Source organism: Mirounga angustirostris, unplaced genomic scaffold, assembly GCF_029215605.1.
Source record: "Mirounga angustirostris isolate CCGP_5_RB_7025 unplaced genomic scaffold, mMirAng1.0.hap1 SCAF_9, whole genome shotgun sequence".
NCBI classification, from domain to species: domain Eukaryota; kingdom Metazoa; phylum Chordata; class Mammalia; order Carnivora; family Phocidae; genus Mirounga; species Mirounga angustirostris.
Window position 1 is genome coordinate 72,791,771 of NW_026991717.1, and position 20,072 is coordinate 72,811,842.

At 54.1% G+C, this 20,072-nt stretch overlaps 3 protein-coding genes across 8 annotated transcripts in view; 2 read left to right on the top strand and 1 right to left on the bottom strand.

The window, feature by feature from the left end:
- Positions 1–20,072, bottom strand: part of SLC7A7 (solute carrier family 7 member 7) — a 93,282-nt gene that overhangs the window by 36,351 nt on the left and 36,859 nt on the right. For 4 of the 5 annotated variants that reach the window (XM_064570811.1, XM_064570812.1, XM_064570808.1 and 1 more), the window contains one exon: positions 14,177–14,381. Coding sequence is in view for 1 of the 5 variants with exons in the window: in XM_064570812.1 (XP_064426882.1) it covers positions 14,177–14,195 (19 nt within the window). In the remaining 4 variants the exon portion in view is untranslated. Of the gene's footprint in view, positions 1–5,108; positions 5,321–14,176; positions 14,382–20,072 lie in introns of those variants that run through there. The other variant, XM_045900518.3, reaches the window with a different exon arrangement.
- Positions 3,883–7,681, top strand: MRPL52 (mitochondrial ribosomal protein L52). Of its 2 annotated transcripts, none has more exons than XM_045900525.2 (5): positions 3,883–3,986; positions 4,093–4,150; positions 4,263–4,330; positions 6,684–6,748; positions 7,126–7,681. In XM_045900525.2, exons 1-5 carry the CDS (start codon positions 3,896–3,898, stop codon positions 7,264–7,266), a joined length of 423 nt encoding a protein of 140 aa, XP_045756481.2. In that variant the 5' UTR covers positions 3,883–3,895; the 3' UTR covers positions 7,267–7,681. The 2 variants fall into 2 exon arrangements, with proteins under 2 accessions (XP_045756481.2, XP_045756480.1); XM_045900524.2 differs by having other exon boundaries at positions 3,902–4,001.
- Positions 9,207–19,083, top strand: MMP14 (matrix metallopeptidase 14). Its single transcript, XM_045900526.3, has 10 exons — positions 9,207–9,578; positions 13,572–13,720; positions 13,964–14,086; positions 14,464–14,771; positions 15,268–15,429; positions 15,743–15,903; positions 16,081–16,219; positions 16,352–16,502; positions 16,982–17,097; positions 17,444–19,083. The coding sequence occupies exons 1-10, from the start codon at positions 9,474–9,476 to the stop codon at positions 17,776–17,778; spliced, it is 1,749 nt and encodes a 582-aa protein (XP_045756482.1). The 5' UTR covers positions 9,207–9,473; the 3' UTR covers positions 17,779–19,083.

Sequence of the window (20,072 nt, forward strand, 5' to 3'; positions counted from 1 at the left end):
ACTTAACCAAAAATATCCTGTCTTAGGGTGCCAGAGAGGTTGGAGTCCCCAAAGAATCTTTCATCTGAAGAGTCTGTCAGCGTGGACCCAACAAAAGAGGGAGTTGCTGGGCTCTGTAAACACTTTTTTCACCATGTTTTAAGGCTTAAAGATGACTTGTGGGGCGCCTGGGTGGCTCAGTAGGTTAAGAGTCTGCCTTCGGGCGCCTGGGTGACTCAGTTGGTTAAGCGACTGCTTTCGGCTCAGGTCATGATCCTGGAGTCCCGGGATCGAGTCCCGCATCGGGCTCCCTGCTCGGCGGGGAGCCTGCTTCTCCCTCTGACCCTCCCCCGTCTCATGCGCTCTCTCTCTCTCATTCTGTCTGTCTCAAATAAATAAATAAAATCTTAAAAAAAAAAAAAAAAAGAGTCTGCCTTCGGCTCAGGTCATGATCCCAGGGTCCTGGGATCGAGCCCCGCATCGGGCTCCCTGCTCTGCGGAAAGCCTGCTTCTCCCTCTCCCACTCCCCCTGCTTGTGTTCCCTCCTTCCCTGTGTCTCTCTCTGTCAAATAAATAAATAAAATCTTTAAAAAAAAAAAAAAGATGACTTGTAAATACTATGATTTTTTTACACCTTTTGCACAAACTTTGGCATTTTCTAAAGCCAGCATTGTCACTCTGCAGAGATTCACAAGAGCCACCCACCTTCAAGACCAGCCTGGTTTGGAAAGGCACACAGCTGAGAGACTTCCCAGCTGCCAGGCAAGAAAAAAAAGTGTAGTCCGAGGTCATAATTTACCCATCTTGAAGCTGGGTGATTTAACACAAAATTTAGCCCGAACTGATGTAGCAGCCATGGGAAAAGAAAGGGAATATGTTACCATCAATTATGTGGTAAGGAAATAATATGCAAAGCAATGTATTGTGTGAGGGCTAGCCTTTAGCTCCCACACTTCTTGCATGGGGTGTCAGTGATTTAATTGTTGAGCTGTCCTAAGGAGGAAGATAATGAAGGAATGTAAAATAACATACTTCCCAAATAGTTTGCTCTTCAAACTTCAGTTTGGTCAGAAGCATGCAAAAAGGAGAACAAGTTACAAAATGAGGTGGAATTGGTCACCCTGAGTCAGTTTCACTGACATTTTCTCCAATGTCGTTATTATTCATCTCAACAGTTTAAAAAGCACCTAATTTCCCAGGAGCACTTGGCTGGCTTAGTCGGTGACTCTTGATCTCGGGGTCCTGAGTTTGAGTCCCACTCTGGGCATAGAGATTATGTAATTTAAATTTGTTTTTAATTTTTTAATAAAAATAAAAAATAAAATGCTCCTAATTTCTCAGAGCAGTGCACTTGTACAAAAGTTACTGTGTACAGACCATACAGAAGGATATTTGAATAAACATATTGGACAAAACATGAGTGGACAACAAAATATTAAAACCAAATACAGGCTGTGATGCCCTTGAGAGGCCAAGGAGTTTAAGAGAGGAAAGACATGAAGCTCAGATTCCTGATGCTTCTCATTGCTCTTAACGCCAGCCTTTGCCAGATGAAGTCAAGAGTCTGAAAGACATCTAGTTTGGGATGATGAAGCCACTTTCCTGTGGCTTGAATCTAGTGAAGTCATTAAGGAGTGCTGTCCACTTGCCAGACCCCCTTCCCTACGACAGTGTTCCATGAGGTCTCTGAGAATGCTGCTGATGTCAGCTGTCAGCACTAATGTTCTTTCTCTCTCGCTCTCAAAGCCCTAACCCATATTTCCTGCTATTTACAACCCACGGACTGTCCACATCACACCAACCACGTCAAAGGCTGAACTTGTCTTCCTTCCAAAGACCTTTCCCCTCCCAGGTTTCTCAGTTTTCCCAATTAAACTTCCCATCCTGCCCCCAAAGTTCTCCAGTTCTGGCTCCTTGACTCCTACAGCTATAAAGTGTTGAATGTGTTCATTTCTGCCTATGGAATTTATATTGTTCACATTATTTGTTCACCTTAATAATGTGTGTGCCCTCTTTTATAATTTCGCAAACCCATGGTGTCCCCCTAGTGTGTGAGCTACTGGAAGATAGGAGTATTGCTGGTTCAATCCCTTTATATAGTGTTGGTGGTACTACCAGCTTGTCATCTTTCCTGTCAATCTTGAATGTTGACACTAAGGTTATTTTTCCAGCCCTTGCCTTCTACTATTTGACTTGCCAACTGTAAACTATGTAAATGGGATTCCAAGCGCTGTCTACCTCAGCTGTCTTTCTCAGAACCAGCCAAAGGTATATGAAGCCAGGCCTGGGAAAGTGGCATTCAGTCATTATTGCAACTGTAAAACAATAAATCCACAGCCACGTTTTGATTCAATTTCCTGATCTCTGAAAACTACAAGCCATCTGTACAATGATTGTTTCCTGGACTGTCTTATCTACTTTACAGTTTATTATGAAAATCATGTGAAATCACCTATATAGAAGTGTTTCCATAAGTGAAAATGAAGTGTATGAATGTAAGATGGCGATAGTTCTTTATTGTCTAATTGCCCTTGCTTAGTTTTGGGGATCCATCTTTTGGCTTATAGCCCAGGTTCTTTTGTTCCCATCCTTTCTTCTGGTTCAGCCCTAGCCTATACCATTCTTATTGTTATTGAAACAGCTGCTTTTACTTCTTAAACCAGGATCCACCCTTCCCCTCTTTCAAAGCACAGCCCCGAGCCACCTCCTGTGGAAAAACTTCCCAGTCATGCAGAAGGAAATGATAAACTTCCAGATAGGCCATTGCACCACTCCCTCAGTTTCTCCCAGCCCCCATATTAAGTGTCTAGCCTAGCACAGAGTAATGGGCACTTTTGTAGGAGCTTCACCATGTATAAAGCATTTGCACTTACATTACCATTCTTTAATGTTTTCAGAAATGTGATATATTAAGGGGTTGTTTTTTTTTTTTCACGAAGAAATTAAGAATAAATGGATTCCCCAAGACAAATAATGATTTAAAAAGAGGGAAGAAGTCACAGATCTGTGTTTACTATGTACTTATACAGTGTAGTCCCATCTTATCCACAGAGGATACTTTCCAAGAACCCCAGCGGACGTCTGAAACCGTGGATACTACCAAACCCTATGTATGTTTTTTTCCTATACAGACATACCTATGATAAAGTTTAATTTATAAATTAGGCATAGCAAGCGATTAACAACAGTAAGAAAAAGTTATAACAATATACTGTAATAAAAGTTATGTGAATGTTGTCTCTCTCGAAGTATCTTACTGTCCTGAAGCCCCGGGGTGGTGCGGTCGGTTAAGCATGGTTTCGGCTCTGGTTCTAATCTCAGGGCTGGAAGACTGAGACCGGTGTCTGACTCCTCACTCAGCACGGAGTCTGCTTGGGATTCTTTCTCCTTCTCCCTCTGCTCCTCTACAATCTCAGCGGTACTATTAACCGTAATGTGTGTGATATTTATTGTCTTCTCTCTCTAGACCCGGGGCTCTTATCAGAAGAGTGATGACGTCTGCCTTGCTCTCCCCAGAATCCCCTGCACCTAATACAATGCTTGTCACATATAAGCTCTTCAATTTTGTTGAATAAACAAGGACGGAAACCCAAATTTTCTTATTCATTCTAGATTTGACTGCGAAATATTAGGCTGGGAAAAACGTTACAGTGATGCAGAAGAAGGCAGAATGAAGTAAATACTCCTCTAAGATAATGGCATAAATTCCAAAGGACTAGACACCGCTGCGCAGAGGTGGCTGGAGCGGTTCAAAATGGTTCAGCCTAGGACACGACTTCCACGGAGGATGTAACCATTACTAGCGATTCATACGCAGACCAACCGCTCTCCCGCAAAAACCCCGATCACACTCCTGTCCTCTCTTCCGTACAATGCCCCAAGATGGCGGGGCCCGTGATTGAATCCCAGATTCAAGATGGCGGCCTCCGACTTCCCCTGCAGCGTCGCGCGTGGCCACCGCGGCCACGCCCACTTCCGGCACCGCGGCCTCAGTATGGCAGCTATAGGTACTCTGCTTTTGAGTAAGTGGGTGTGGAGTCCGCGGGGCCAAGTCTAGGACCCCTGAGTTGACTGCATGGCCTCTGCTCCAATTCTGCCCTGTTTTCCCTGCAGGTGTCCGGAGGCTGCACAGCAGCGCGGCGGCTCGGGCGGGCAGCCAGTGGCGACTCCAGTGAGTGCCGGTCTAGTGCGGCTCTGGGGGGTACTGGGGGGGGGTACTGGGGGGGGTACTGGGAAGCCAGAAGCAGGGCCGAATCCTCACCGCACTGTTTTTCTCCACCCAGGCAGGGCCTGGCTGCCAACCCCTCCGGCTACGGGCCCCTTACCGAGCTCCCGGACTGGTCTTACGCGGGTGAGCGCTGACCTGACAGTTGATTCAGTTTCGCCCACAGGGAACGCCCCTGCACGGAGGGCGGCGGGAGAAGGGGGTCAAGGTGGGGATGGGTCTAGTGGACAACGTATTGAACTTTATATTTGGAGTTGGGGGAAGAAGCCCAGTTATTTATTTTGTAAATTAAACTAGGTCTGTGGAAAGTAAAGCTAGACAGGATCTTGTGGGGATGAGCAGAAGATAATTCTATTTGGGGGCGCCCCGGGGGAGGGAGTGACAAGATTTTTACGTTTCTCGTGGTGGGACGGTTTTTAAAAAGTTAGAAAGACCCACCGTTCAGTGTGGTGAGTACATTGTTGAAAATTTGGTACCAGATGGAGAGAGAGCTCTTTGAAAGGCTGCCTAAAGTGAACATCTCAGAGAGAGGGGTTAGAAGGGTGAGGATTGAGGATGGAGGGCTCCTTTCAGAAAAGTTTCTTCTCTTTACTTAGGGGGGATTAAAAAAAGGAGGGAAAAGGAAAGAAAGAAAAAATAGGTATTACCCCTAGAAGGGAGGGATCTTAGAAAAGTCGAAGCCACTCCCCACTGCCAATGTGGGACTCCAGTCTACAGGTGGGGAAATTGAGACCTCAGAGTTCCTGTGATCACACAGCTAGGTAATAGCAAAGCAAGGACTAGAACTGGGTAGGGGCGAGGCCCCCTTCAACAGGACAGAGACCTGGATACTAATACCCTATTGGATTCTATAGGAGTATGATCCTCAGAAGGATGGTAAAGATTTTTTCCACTTGTTACTTACTGCGGGAAACCCAGCATCTCCTAAAAGTAGTATGGAAGATTGGAAAGACTCTGGAATTGATTCTTAATTCAGGCTTCTGTACTTGCTGACATTGTGGTCTTGGACATGTTACTTAATTGTATCTCTCAGTTTCCACAAAACTTTTGGGCAAAGTTTTCACTGTTTCTTATTTTGTAGAAAGTAAGTGTCCTTTTTCTTCATCTTCATTATAATCGACTTCAGGTCAGGTACTGCATTTTTCACCAAGCCAGCAGGTATTTCTGGAATTTGTAGGATGTGCTTATGTGCTTACACTGTACTACAGGGAAACCTAGGGACATAGTCTGTGAAAGTCTAGCTGAGAAAACAGCATGGACATTTTAAAAATTAAATAATAGGGGTGCCTGGGTGGCTCAACCGGTTAAGCGTCTGCCTTTGGCTCAGGTCATGATCTCGGGGTCCTTGGATTGAGCTCCCTGCTCAGCAGGAGTCTGCTTCTCCCTCTGACCCTCCCCCCACTCGTGCTGTCTCCCGCAGGTGTGCTGTCTCTCAAGTAAATAAAATCTTAAAAAATAATACTTCATTGCTCTACCCCTTTCCAAAAGAATTTGAGATGGCCAAATGAAGCAAAAAAACAATAGTACAACAAATATCCCAAGGCAAATAGATGAATATTAAATCATTGGTAGGCACTTTTTTTAAAAGATTTTATTTATTTATTTGAGAGAAAGAGAGCCACAGAGACCACAAGCAGGGGGAGGGGCAGAGGGAGAGGGAAAAGCAGACTTCCTGCTGAGCAGGGAGGCTGATGCAGTGAGCTCCATCCAGGGACTCCAGGATTGTGAGCCTAAGGCAGATGCTTACTGAGCCACCCAGGTGCCCCAATAGGCACTTCTTTCAGGAGAGGGGTAACAGAGTTGAAGAGGTCAGAGTAGGGTTTCTGGGCAGATAGAGCTTTAGGGGGGGGCCTAAGGACAAGAACTGGGCTGAAAGGAAAGGAAAAGAGAGCATTTCGTTGAGGAGTGAGATGGAATTTAGCAAAGACTCATGATGAGTAGAACAGTGATCAGATTGCCTGAGTGGAGGGTTTCTAAAGATAAAACAGGAGAGGGGCGCCTGGGTGGCTCAGTCAGTTAAGCATTAGACTCTTGATTTTGGTTTAGGTCATGATCTCAAGGTCGAGATCTTAAGATTAAGTCCCAGACTGAGCCCCAAGTCAGGCTCTGAACTCAGTGGGGAGTCTGCTTGAGATTTTCTCCCTCTCCCTCTGCCCCTCCTCCTGCATGCTCTCTCTCTCAAATAAATAAAAACTTTGGGGCGGGGGGAAGATAAAACAAGAGATTCAGCACTGCAAAGGACCATTCCAGGATAACGACGGGTAAGTGAAATAGAGTTAGGAGTATGCCTCAGAGCTTATTCTTGGCATACCTTACCCTTGACACTGAGGGATGGGTTTTTGGAGAACGAAGCCACCACAGCTGTGAAATGGGAGAGAGGAACTAGAGACCGGTTCTTCCCTTGTTCCTATTCCAGTGCCTTCACAGGGTGCTGCCAGCCATCTCTAATATCTGTCTTTTTCTTCACTTCCATCTACAGATGGCCGCCCTGCACCTCCGATGAAAGGCCAGCTTCGAAGAAAAGCCCAAAGGGAGAAGTTTGCAGTGAGTGGCTAGAGCCCCAGTCAGGGCAACCTGTGTGTACTTGGAGGGGAAAAATTTACATTTTAATTTGGCTTGAACTGTGCTGACACCTAAGCTCACACGTACCCTCTACACCAGCGTTTTAACAGCTAGAGGTTTTTATGGTACTGCGAGAAGGGAGGAAGAGAGTGGGGCACTCCCAGGGCCGGAACGAGTAGTAGCTGTTCTGCCCTGCATTTTGCCTCCTCCTGCTTCCCATCCCAGGACCCGGTCCCCTTCCCCAGTCAGCAGTGTCATTTTCCAGCTGAAACCTCTGGCTTTGATCTGTGAGTGAAAGGATATATGGTGCAGAGCTCAAGCCCCAGATGTTATCCACCCTGTTTTCCTGTCTGTTTCAGAGACGAGTTGTACTGCTGTCACAGGAAATGGATGCTGGATTACAGGCATGGCAGCTTAGGCAGCAGGAGAAGTTGCAGGAAGAAGAAAGGAAGCAGAAAAATGCTCTTAAACCCAAAGGGGCTCTCCTGCAGAACCCATGACCAAGTCCATAAAAGCAGTTCCTGTCTCCCTTTCCCAGCCTCTCTCTGGTTTTCTTCTCTATCACCTCCATGCCTCATCCCAGCCAGGAGAGAGAGCCTTCACGTTGCCCACCTATCTTCAGAGCACAAGAGCTTGGACACTGGGAAGAACCGCCTGTCAGATCACTGCCTGGAGGAGTTGGCCTAGTGCCCTCATCCCTGGCCCCATTCCAGTTCAGTGGAATCCTGCTCTGGGATACTTACCCCCTTTGCAGGCCATAGGACTGGCCCAACTGTGAACAGTAGCTGCTCTGCGAACATGGAAAAGGGGTAGCAGCTCCCCTGGTTTTAGCTAGGCACTCAAGCCTTTAACAGCCCGTACACAGCTCAGGCTGAATGCAGTTACTCATTTAATAAATGTTTTGATGGAAAAGGCTTTCCGGCTGAGGTCCATTTCTTGGCAAGCAACTGGTGTCAGTTTCCCTAAACTTCAGATACAGGGCCCAAGAGGATACCCCCGCGGGGAAGGCTGACATGGGAAGAACCAGACTTGGGTGTTGCGTGTCTGCTGAAGAGTTGGATCCTGAGGTTTCTGTTGTTCTGGCTGAATTCCAGAGCCTGGTCAGAGAGAGGCCTGTACCTCTCGACCCCAATTTGTGTAGGGGAGCCCTGGAGGGGCTCAGCCCCCAATCGGTCACTGTGGCATGGGTACCCAATATCCATCATATATCGCCCACAAACCCGGAAGCTGCCCAGGACCCAGGGAAACCTTTCCCATTATTGATCATGGATTCTGGGAGAAAAGGGCCTCTGCTCCCATTGCAATATAGAGCACTGGGCTTTCTTTCCATTTTCCTGCCACAAACTTGTAATAGTTCCTGGATCTCTAGTATTGCTGGAGCTTCCCACCTGACCTAAATTCTGTCCAGCCTCCTTTATGCCTTCCCTTGCTTTCTTTCCCTCCCTTCTTACCCCCACTACCTCCTTCCTCTCTCGCTGACCAATGCAATTCTGGGATCTTAGATTTCGCTGATGGTCGAGTTTTCTGTCTCCCACACTTTTCCTGCTTCTTTTGGGCTGCTTTTCCAGATCTAGCTCCCAGCCTCTTATCTGTCTCTCTTCCCCACTGTCAGCTTTAGCTCTCCCTCCCCCTGCCCTGGTTCTCCCCCTGCCCTGCATATCTCCACCTTTTGTTCTCTGGTTTAGGCAGTCCCTGAAGATTTTACTACCTCAAGGAATTGCCTTTTTCCACTGTGGAGGGGAAACTAAACCCCAAAGTCTGAACTCCCAATCTCTCTTGTCTAACAGTTTCCCTGAACTTGATTTGCCTTTCCCCACATTCCATGGCCTTGCACCTCCTTCCTCCCCAGCCAGTTTAAGGAGCAGCCAGATTGCAAATGATGATAATTAAGGGAGTGCATTTGTCTTTTCCACAAGGATGGGACCAGCGTGGTTGTGGAGCTGATTGATGGGTAGTTGGGTTTTGTTACTGTTGCAGGTTTTGAGCAGGAGAGGGATGGAGGTGGTTGTCCAGAACAAGGGGCATAGTTTCAATTTGGTGGAGCCACAGGTCCCAGCAGACAATCTCCAACCCAGGTGTGGTGGACATGGAAGACCCCTACCAGCAGCATCCCAGACTCTGAACTTATCTGCCCGAGCCGCTGAGCCTCCCAGTACTTCCACTCTGAGGTGAAACAAACGCTGAATACCAGAAGAATCAAGCCACCTAAAATATGCTTAGGGGGAGAAAGTCTCCCACATCCCATCCCCTGGGTCCCCCCCACCCACCCCAGACCCCCGTCCTTAGCTGTGGCCTCAATCCCTGCAGATGGCAGCCTCCACCACAGAAAGGCAACTTTGGGGTTTTTTTACCCGGCTCTTGGCTGTAATTGGATTCAGGCTGAAACAACCACGTCCGCACGGGAAAGGAGGGCATTGGCGCGGGGGCGGAGAGGCTGTGGGAGAAGGGAGGGACCAGAGGAGTGAGAGAGGGCTCGCGATGCAGTTCGCAGACTAAGCAGAAGAAAGATCAAAAAACGGGAAAGAGGGGACGAGCAAACAGGCGCTTTCAAGAACAATCCCCTCATCTCCAAGCGGACAGCGCTCGAGGAATCCAAATTCAGTGCCCACCGAAGACAAAGGCGCCCCAAGGGAGTGGCGGCGCGACCCCAGGGCTTGGGCCCCCGCCGCGGAGCCCGCACGGCTGGCTGCCGGGACGGTCGCGGACCATGTCTCCTGCCCCACGGCCCACCGGCGGTCTGCTGCTCCCCCTGCTCACGCTCGCCACCGCGTTCGCCTCCCTCAGCTCGGCCCAAAGCAGCTTCAGCCCCGAAGTAAGTGAGCTCCCCGGCCCTGCCGGCAGTCGCGCCCGCCGGGGAGGCGAGCCGGGGGTCTCCAAGGGGACAGCCCCCTCTTTGGAGAGCAGGGCGCTCGGGGTCTCGGCCGCTCCAGCCCGCAGCAACCCCCTCCCTTTCCTTTCCCTCCTCAGCTCCAAACTTCCAAGTCGATCCAACTTCTGCCTCCCCCTGCCAGCCCCCCTCCCGCCCGCCGCCGCCGCCGCCGCCGACTTGCTTTCCCAGTCCTTTCCTGGGAAGAGCTTTACAGCTGGGGCCCACCCGCACCCTCCCCGGTCCCCCGGGCTCTGAGCTCAGCTCCAGAACCAGGAGGGAGCTTGCTAAATACTTGGGACTCCGCTCAGCCCCGGCTCTGCCCTGGTTTCTTGTCCTGTGCGCGAGTCCGTTGTTTCTTCAACTTTCCAGCCCTCCAGCGCTCTCCCGCCCGCGCCCGCCGGCCGGGGAAGGCTCGGGGGGACGGCGCCGCGGCTCCGGGGCCCCCCACGCTGCGCGCCTCCCGGGCGGTCCGGGCCCTGGGCGGATGCGGCCGCCGCCAGGTGGGGTCGGGGCTGGACGGCCGAGCCGCCCCGGCCCCCAGCCCACCCCGCCTCTCCGCGCCGACCCCTCTGTGTCGCGGCCCGGAGCCCTGGCGTCGAAGGTCGCGGAGCTGGCGCCCTGGCCGCCTCTCCGGACACACAAAGCTCTCCTTGTGAGCCGGGGGTTCGCCCGGAGGCCGCCTCCTCCCTCTGCCCCCCCTCACCACCACCCCCACCACCACCACCACCCCCGCAGCGGCGCCTTTAGGCTCTTCTAGTTGCTTTTCTTAATGGCTTTTCTGTGCTAATTGCAGGGAGACTGAGGGCATCGCACTGGGGAGTGGGGAGAGGGCCGGGCCCAGGGCACCCGCACGTGTCTCGACTGCCTCGGTCGCCCCCCCAACCCATTCCCCGACGCTGTCCCACCGGCCCGGGAGGAAGCCGCGTGGGAGTTGTCTGGGGAGGTTTTTCCTCTCTTTCTCACTCTCTCTCTCTTATTTTGGGGTGAAGGTGGGAGACGAATTTGATCAGCTTCTTATTTTGGGCCATCCCAACCCACTCAGCCCGGCAGGGCCTGGGTGCGGTCGGGAGGGGCCGGGAAGGGCCCCAGAAGGGGGAAGGGATCTGGACTTGGCTTCCTCCCTCTTGGTCCTGGCCCTGGACCCACCCCCGGAGGAAACATCTCCAGAAAGAACACACTCTCTCTGTCCCGAAGGGATCTGAGGTTGAGAAGCAAAGCGTGGCCCTAGGAGTGGGGGTGACCAGGGAGAGTGCAGATCTGCCCTGGGGCTAAGCCTGACACGGTCCAGCAGGAGGGGGCATCCTCTCCCCTGCCTGGAGCCTGGAGTCTTCATCGGAGGCCTGCAAGGAGAACTCCTAACAAAAGAAGCCTGGGCATCTGGGGGCTGCCCACTGCCAACTTTGCCTGCCCTGCCTTCCCTCCCCTGCCCCACTAGGCCCCCTAGGGGAGGGGCGGCAGCCCTGGCCCTGTTTTAAGTGGGTCATGGGCAGTCCCAGTGCCAGAACCACCATTTGCTTCTGGGCTACGGAGGGGTGGGAGGCAGAAGGAGGGAGGAACAGGCCCAGAGGCTCCCATCCAGGGCCTGCTGGAGTTTGCCAAAGTTTCCCCCAACCCACCCACCTTCTCCGGGACTCCTAGGCCAGAGGTGGGAGGGGTTCTCTGGACTTCTCCCCTAAGGGAATACCTCCAGACCACTCAGTTTTCCAAGACAAAGCCAGCCAACTGAGTTTTTTGACCTAACATAGTTGCTCCCTCTCCAGGCCAATCTAGAGGGTGAGCTGGGGTAGCCAGGCCTCAGGCAGCCGGGTCCCTCCCACCAGGCCTCCAGAGTCCTGCACCAGCTCCAGGACAGCCCTCTCCTCCCGAGGCCTGTCTGGCACTTGGCCCTTCCCCCCCACCCAGCCGCAGACACAAGAGTCCTCTCTTCTGTGGTTCCTACCTCACCTCCTAGTCTTCTCTGTGGTTCTTGCTTTGCTCAGAGCCTAGGCCTGGGAGGAGAGGGATGGGGGCACTTCCTTTCCAGGCCTCGAGGCTCTCTTGACTGCAGGGAAGTCCCTTTCTTGCCTAAGTCTCGCTCAGACTCCGAGATCTCTGATTCTCACAAGTCTCCATTTTTCTCTTTTGTATATGGGGTGGACGTTGTGGGTGTGAATATTTAGACCTGCCTACTTTCTTGAAAGACTCATCAGGGAGAGGGATTTATCCCAGAGCTCCTGGATGTGGATCTCCCCACGTCTCTGCCACCCTCCATTCTGTCATTCTACCCTCAGAGAATTCCCCTCAGTTTCGTTCCCCGAGGGTTGAGGGGGCCTGACTTAAGTCCTCCTGACTTCCAGCTCCAGGAGTAGGCCACTCCCATCCTTCTCCAAAGCTGAAGCAGCCGCTCCCCGACCAGGGGTCATGGGCCTGCGGGGTGTGTGCCCCACAGGTGAGGCTAAGGGCAAAGGGGGTTTCCCGCGTGCCCAAGTACTCCCAGGCCACTGGCTGTGGCATCAGCCAGCACAGGTCAGGGCACGTCTGCAGCGCCTGCGGACAGCAGCCAGGTAGGCAGCACCCCGCTCTGCTCCCACGTGGTCTGCCAGAGGTTAAGCTTGGCTCCCTCCTCTACCCCTGAGGAGGCGCTCTCAGAGGCGGGGAGTGCTAAGGTTGTTCTGGCCAGGCCCATCGGCTGGGGAAAGGCTGGGTTGTTTACATCTCGGGCCCTAACTCCCATCAGCCTTGGGGGATCACTTCCCAGAACCCTGTTGCAATTCTTGTCCTCGCGGGCACATGTCCCCGGTCAGCTGCTCCTGAATCACCCCCAGCCCCAGTGCAGGAGCACTGCTCCGCCCCCAGGGCCTGGGCCTAGAGGTGAAGGGCCTCGGGAAGATCCATCCTGACGACCTGGGATAGGGGTTGTGGCACCCAGCGGCGGCCTCTACGCTCCGAGCTTCCATCCTAGGCAACCCGCAGGCCCCCTCTGAACTCCTGAGGAAGGCGAAGCTGGAGCAGGGACCAAAGTAGTATCTCCACTGGAGAATCCGAGTATCTTCATATTCCATATATAACTTGGCTCATTTTACTTTTCAGGCTTTAGGAAAATACTCCATTGTTCTTGCAATAAAGGCCGTATTCTATGTGCCTTTCAATCAAATACTGAAAACCTAACTTTATGTTAAGGCAATATGCCAGCCTTTATATTATGAACAATTCACAACATACCTCAAGTACAATACTGTCACCGAGTCTCTACCACTACCCCCATCTCCCACTCCCTCTACTGAGAACCTCAAATGGGCCTTTAGGACGCAAGCCCTAGGTCAGGCGCTTGGATACGGACAGAGGCAGGATCCTAGCTCTGTGGCTGGATCACACCCCCACCACCTCCAAAGGTCCTAGCTTCCGGTCTCAGCAGCCAGCCTCAGCCCTAGCTCCTGTTCCGCACTCTCCTTTCTAAAAAGATAACAGCTGTGAGGGTCCTGGAGGCATGGCATCCCTGTCCCAAGAGGGTCTCATACCAGGACCAAAAGAGAGCCCCCTCAGCCTCCCTGCCTCCACCCATCATGAGAACAACCCACTCGCAGGTAGGACATGCTATATTTACAAGAACACTGACACAGAGGAGGAAAGTACTGGAAGGAATCTCAGCTCTGAGAAGACATCCTAGGACTCAGTTAAGCCCTCTGGGCTCCCATTCTCAAGAGTTACAGCCAAAGTCCAGAGCCGTGGCTCCCCACCCCTGTTTGAGCCCACAGCCCCGAGAGGACAAGTCATACTGGGGCCTGGGCCAGAGTTCAGGTCCAACCTGGGAACTCCTCCAGCCCCACTGCCAGAGCCAGGCTGGGAGCTCGTTGCCCTTTCCTCCTAAGCCAAGGGTGCATGCCAGATACCAGGGGGAGGCCGAGGCTCCCCTCGGGCCAAGTGGAGATGCTCGAAGCCACACTCCTCTCCCTGCAGGCCTGGCTGCAGCAGTATGGCTATCTGCCCCCCGGGGATCTGCGCACGCACACACAGCGCTCCCCCCAGTCCTTCTCAGCTGCCATCGCTGCCATGCAGAAGTTCTATGGTCTGCGCGTGACGGGCAAGGCTGATGCAGACACCATGAAGTAAGTGCTAGACCCTGGCAGGAATCCTGCATGGCACCCAGCGACAACACTGAGCACAGGGACATTGCTACCTGCACGCCTGCCCCCTCCCCCAACCCCACACGCTGGTCAGACGCTGGTCCCCACCCTCTCCTATTCACCCTGACCCCGTAACCTTGGCCCTTCCGAGGCCAGGCACTTCCCCTCTCCTCTGAAGACCTTTCTCTTTAATATGCTGCCCTGACCACAGTCCTCACTGCCTAGGGCCATGAGGCGTCCCCGCTGTGGTGTTCCCGATAAGTTCGGGGCTGAGATCAAGGCCAATGTTCGAAGGAAGCGCTATGCCATCCAGGGCCTCAAATGGCAGCATAATGAGATCACTTTCTGGTGAGTCCAGCAGGCAAGTTGCCTTTCTCACATCAGGGTCACCCTCCCTATCAGCTGTGCTAACAGACTCAGGCCTCCTGTCCTACTCACCTCGATCCCTGTGAAGCATCCTTGGGAGTGGGGAGGAATGGGGCTGTAATCCTGCAGGAAGGTGCAGCCTGTGGGGGGTGCACCCCAGGGCCAGAAAGCCAAAGCCTGGGGGGCCCCTGAGCCCTCAGTTCTTGGGGCAGAGGCATCCCGCACGAGGCTGCAGGAAGAGCCAGGCAGCAAAGGTGGCTGGGCGGTTCAGTCAGGCCTGGGAAAGTACAGAGAAGGAGAATTGTATCGGTTGTGATCCTAACACACTCCCATCCTCTCCCCATGTGGCTGGACCTCAGCATCCAGAATTACACCCCCAAGGTGGGCGAGTATGCCACATTCGAGGCCATTCGCAAGGCATTCCGTGTGTGGGAGAGCGCCACACCACTTCGTTTCCGAGAGGTGCCCTATGCCTATATCCGAGAGGGCCATGAGAAGCAGGCAGACATCATGATCTTCTTCGCTGAGGGTTTCCATGGTGACAGCACACCTTTTGATGGCGAGGGTGGCTTCCTGGCCCATGCCTATTTCCCGGGCCCCAACATCGGAGGGGACACCCACTTTGACTCTGCCGAGCCCTGGACTGTCAGGAATGAGGATCTGAATGGTGAGCGAAGTAGCCCTGGGACTCATTTATTTTGGGGAGTGTCAGTACCATTTGTAGTGGGGGCGGTTCTCCTGCCTCCTCCCCAAACCTCAAACCCCCAAGTCTCTGGGCTACAAAGATCTCCTAGTCTGACTTCCAGTGAAAGCAGGATCCTTATTTTGCTCCACTTATATCTGGTCCCTTTGTCACCCAATAATTGACTTCCCAGTCAAAGACTTCCCACTTCTCTGGGCAAATGTCACCTCTAGCTCCTGGGAGAACCTGGGGCCCAGATGGGACCTCAACTTCCCTTAATACACGCCTTCCTGGGATTGGTATCTGGCCCCAGAGCACCCTCTCACCTCCAACCAGAATAGATTGCTGACTGGCTTTGTGGCTTTTGGGGTGGAAAACATGACAAGCAGGCTCAGGTGTGAAAACGAAGCCTCTGGTGGGAAAGCAGGGAGTCTGAGGGAAGGGACCCAGGCTGCCCTCATCATCCTCCCCATCACTCCAGGGAATGACATCTTTCTGGTGGCTGTGCACGAGCTGGGCCATGCCCTGGGCCTTGAGCATTCCAATGATCCCTCGGCCATCATGGCGCCCTTTTACCAGTGGATGGACACAGAGAACTTCGTGCTGCCCGATGACGACCGCCGGGGCATCCAGCAACTTTACGGTGAGTAATCTATGCCCACATCTGCTCCTTCTCCCCTCCTGGTCTCTCTGACCTGTGCATCCCTTCCCTTCCCCCACGCCCTACGGTCTGCCCCCTGCCTCCACCCACCACCCACTCCCACTTTTTTCTTTTTTTTACATTATTTCTTCTCCCACTTTTGAGTCCACCTTTCCCGTCCTTTCCCACCTGATTGCTTCAGCCTCCCTGCAAAGGGCCATCCACACCTTTCCAAGGGGATTGTCTGCCCATACGCCTGTTCTGTCCTCCCCCTCTGCCACAAAGTCTGAAGTGCCTCTCATGTTCTCTACACCAGGGAGTCAGTCAGGGTCCCCCACCAAGATGCCCCCTCAACCCAGGACGACCTCCAGGCCCTCTGTCCCCGATAAGCCCAAAAACCCCACCTATGGGCCCAACATCTGTGACGGGAACTTTGACACCGTGGCTGTGCTCCGAGGGGAGATGTTTGTCTTCAAGGTGAGAGGAAGAAGGGGGCCGCTGTGGGGGATGGGAGGGCTCTAAGCCCAGCAGGCTGGGTGGAAACAGCAACAGGAGGACTGAGAACTAGAACTGAGACAGTGGGAAGCTTTGGGGACCAAGCCAGAGGACTAGCTATAAGACAGAATGTACTGTCCCCACCTCGACGCCTTCTAGGAGCGCTGGTTCTGGAGGGTAAGGAATAACCAAGTGATGGATGGATACCCCATGCCCATCGGACAGTTCTGGCGGGGCCTGCCTGCATCTATCAACACTGCCTACGAGAGGAAAGATGGCAAGTTTGTCTTCTTCAAAGGTAACCAGGCATTCTGCCCGCGTTCTCTGGCTATGGGAAGAGTCTTCTGGGAGGAGTGGGTTCCACTCATCTCCTCCGAAGACCCGAGAGCCCCAGGGGAACCCTGATCCTGCCCTCCTTTCTCCTCTGCAGGAGACAAGCACTGGGTGTTCGACGAAGCTGCCCTGGAACCTGGCTACCCCAAGCACATCAAGGAGCTGGGCCGAGGACTGCCTACTGACAAAATTGATGCCGCTCTCTTCTGGATGCCCAATGGAAAGACCTACTTCTTCCGGGGAAACAAGTGAGACCTCAGCCCCTTGGCCCCAGGCCTCCCCGCTCAGACACCACCACCAGATTCCCTCGATTCTGGAGAAAGACCCACCTACCCCGGGGATGGTTCCCTGGACAAGTTAGTTGCTGCCTGAGCCTCTGCTGTTGCCTGGCAACAGACAGCCTCCATTAGGTGCCGAGTGAGTGGGAAGTGACCGGGTCACCACTGCAGACCTGGTCATTTGGCGCCTCCTGCCCCCAGCACCGTGCCTCCACCCCAGCTGCCAGGCACTGTCATTAAAGGCTAGTGGCGGCTCCTTGCAGCCTGGGACCTCCCATCCACCCCCACCTTCCGCCCCTTCCAGCTGCAGGCCCTCATTACTCAAAACCCCTGTCCCGCGCCCTGTCCGTAGCCACCCTTTGCTCACTGGTGAATTTAGTCCTGGGCCCCGCTACCCCCTGAGGACAGGCCCAGTGCCCGACTGCTTCCCCTCCCCTCCTCTCCCCCAGGTACTACCGTTTCAACGAGGAGCTCAGGGCAGTGGACAGCGAGTACCCCAAAAATATCAAGGTCTGGGAAGGAATCCCTGAGTCTCCCAGAGGGTCCTTCATGGGCAGCGATGAAGGTGAGGGGCGAGGGAGGTGTCCGTGAGGGGAGGATGGGGACAGCGGGCTAAGGGAGAAGGGGCGGCAAGCCGGACAGGACAGTATGGTCGGGAAAGCAGTGTTGACGAGGACGCCGGAACCCTTGCCTTGTGCCAGGCTCTGAGCAAAGTGCTTTCCGCACATCGGATCCCCAAGCCCCCGCGCCCTTCCAGCCTGGTACTAGAACTAGCCCGGTTTACAGCTGAGGCCACTGATGTTCCCAGAGGCTGAGGGATGAACTCAGCTGGCTCGCACGACTCACAGATTTTCTTTCCGCTCTTCCCTCTCTGTGGCTTTCCCCCGCCGCCTTCTTGCTGCCCCCGGCAGTCTTCACGTACTTCTACAAGGGCAACAAGTACTGGAAGTTCAACAACCAGAAGCTGAAGGTAGAGCCAGGCTACCCCAAGTCAGCCCTGCGGGACTGGATGGGCTGCCCGGCGGCGGGCGGCCGGCCGGACGAGGGGACGGAGGAGGAGACGGAGGTGATCATCATCGAGGTGGACGAAGAGGGCAGCGGGGCGGTGAGCGCGGCCGCCGTGGTTCTGCCCGTGCTGCTGCTGCTCCTGGTGCTGGCGGTGGGGCTCGCCGTCGTCTTCTTCAGACGCCACGGGACCCCGAAACGACTGCTGTATTGCCAGCGCTCCCTGCTGGACAAGGTCTGACCCCCACTGCCGCCCGCCCACTCCGACCACGAGGACTTGGCCTCCGACGGCCAGCGGCAGCAGGTGGTGGTGGGTGGGCTGCTCCCACCTGTCCCAGGCCCCCTCCCCCCCCCGCCCCCCGCCTCCCTGCTTCTTTGTCCCGCCACCGCCTCTGTCAGCCTCAGCCCTGGCATTGCTTCTTCCCTCCATGGGTCCCCCGTCCGCCCAGGGGCCTCTGTAGCTTGGTGTGTGTCCAGCCCCATCTGAATGTCTTGGCTCTGCACTTGAAGGCAGGACCCTCAGACCTCGCTGGCAAAGGTCAGATGGGGTCATCTGCTCCTTTTCCTTTCCCTGACGTAACTTTAACCTCTGAACTCTGACCTCAGGAGGCTCTGGGCACTCCAGCCCCACAAGCCCCCGGGTGCACCCCATTGGCAACCTCCTACCACTCTTTCTGGCTTAAAGGAATCTCGTCTTGTTGAGGGGGAGACCGACCCTGAGAGAGTAGGAGCGGTTGGGGGGGTGGTTGGGGAGGGCCACACAGCCACCCTAAGACCTTGGGAGGAAAGCTCAGAGTCAGTCCCCTCCGCAGCAAAGATCTGCCTCTGCCCCGCCTGGCCCCAAGAACTTCCCCAGGAGCCTGAGCCATAAGGAGCTGGAGAAACCCTTGACAGTCCTACCCCCGCAAATGTCAGCCTTGGCTGGGGATGTCAGGGTTAGAGGAGCTGAAACCAGGGGCTGCAGCTACCGGAAGGGGGTGGGGGGCAAGGAGAGAGACTGTCTGGAGCCCTGGGGGTGAGCCTGAAGGCCACAGAAAAAGACTCTTGCTCAAATGCAGGCAGCTGGGATAGGGACCAAGGGGCAGAGCAGTCAGGGGGATAGGACAGGACCAAAAGGCTAACTGGGGGAGGTGCAGTGGGAGTGGAGGGCCGGGGGCCGGGCAGGCCAGGCCAGCAGGGACACCACAAGGTGGGCTGTGTACCCAGGGGAGGGCATATTTTATCGGAGCTCTGAGGAAGGGCCGGAGAAAGGCACACCTACTCCACGTTGGTGCCCTTCCTCCAACCAGAGTACACGTATGGGAAGGGTGGGGAGCCCAGAGAAAGGAGCAGAGAGGATACACATCCAGGGACTGGTGACTTGGGACCTTCATGAGGGTGGCCATCTAATTAGGGAGGCGACCAGGGGCGGCAGCCTCAGCTGGCTTCAGTGAGGGGGCAGGTGCCTGGGTGGGTCTCGTCAGGTAAGCCCCTCACTTCCTGATGCCCCTGCCCCTCAGCCCATCCTTCCGGTGTCCTGCCTCCTCTCCCCCACCCAGCCCACCCATTCAAAGTCTCCTCTGGCCACCAGAGGTGGTCATGGTACCGGGGACTTGGGAGAGTGAGACCCTGTGGGGGCAGGGAGAGGGGAGGAATGTCGGGGGTGGGGTGGGGGGGGGGTGTGGGGGGTGAACGGTGCTGGCAGTTCGGCTAAATTTGTCTTGTTTGGGTTTTTTTTTTTGTTTTGTTTAATGTATATTTTTATTATAATTATTATATATGAATTCCCTTCAAATCGTTCCTTTTTGTTAACAAGGGGCATGGGAAGGGTGGGGGTGGGGGGGCAGAGGCATCCGACCCCAGGAACCTGCAGGGCGGGGCTGGGTCAGTGCCCTCTAAGGACATTTTTGACCTTGTTCAACCTTTCCACAAAGAATAAATGGTGTTTCACATTCTTTGTGTGGCTGCCTTCTCTCAGAGAGGTGAATGGAAAGCATGCCTGTAACCGGTGTTTTCTGTGACGTGGGGTTTCGGTATTTTTCATAAAGGAATATGTTTATTCTTGGTGGACAATGGGGATTCAGGGCCATAGCTGGGAAGGAGGGCATACCTACTCCATGGAGGCAGGGAAGTGGTCCAGAACCCAGCCACTCTCTCCCAACCCAGCTAAGGGGTTACCTTCAAGGCCCAGAGCTGCAAAGGCAAGAGGAAGTGGTCAAGCTGAGGCCACTCGGAAAATCTTCCTAAATTGCATTACCCTGTCCCATGATCTGGCCACAGAACCTCCGTTTCCTCAGACCTCTCTTTCTGCTGCTGGGGACTCCCAGGATCATCTTTGACCTCAGGCAGGCCCTTGACCCCAAGCCCTCCGCATCTAAGCCTCTTCTAGACCTGGGGGGCTCCAGCTGCAGGGGCAGAAGGAACACCCAGGAAGGACAGACAGTTGCCCGTGGCCAATTAAGAGCAGCCTATCTCTGGCAAAACAGGAATCTCACCCCAATTGCCCAGGAGAGGCAAGACGGTCAGGTCGGAAGGGAAGAATAACAAGGCTTTGTT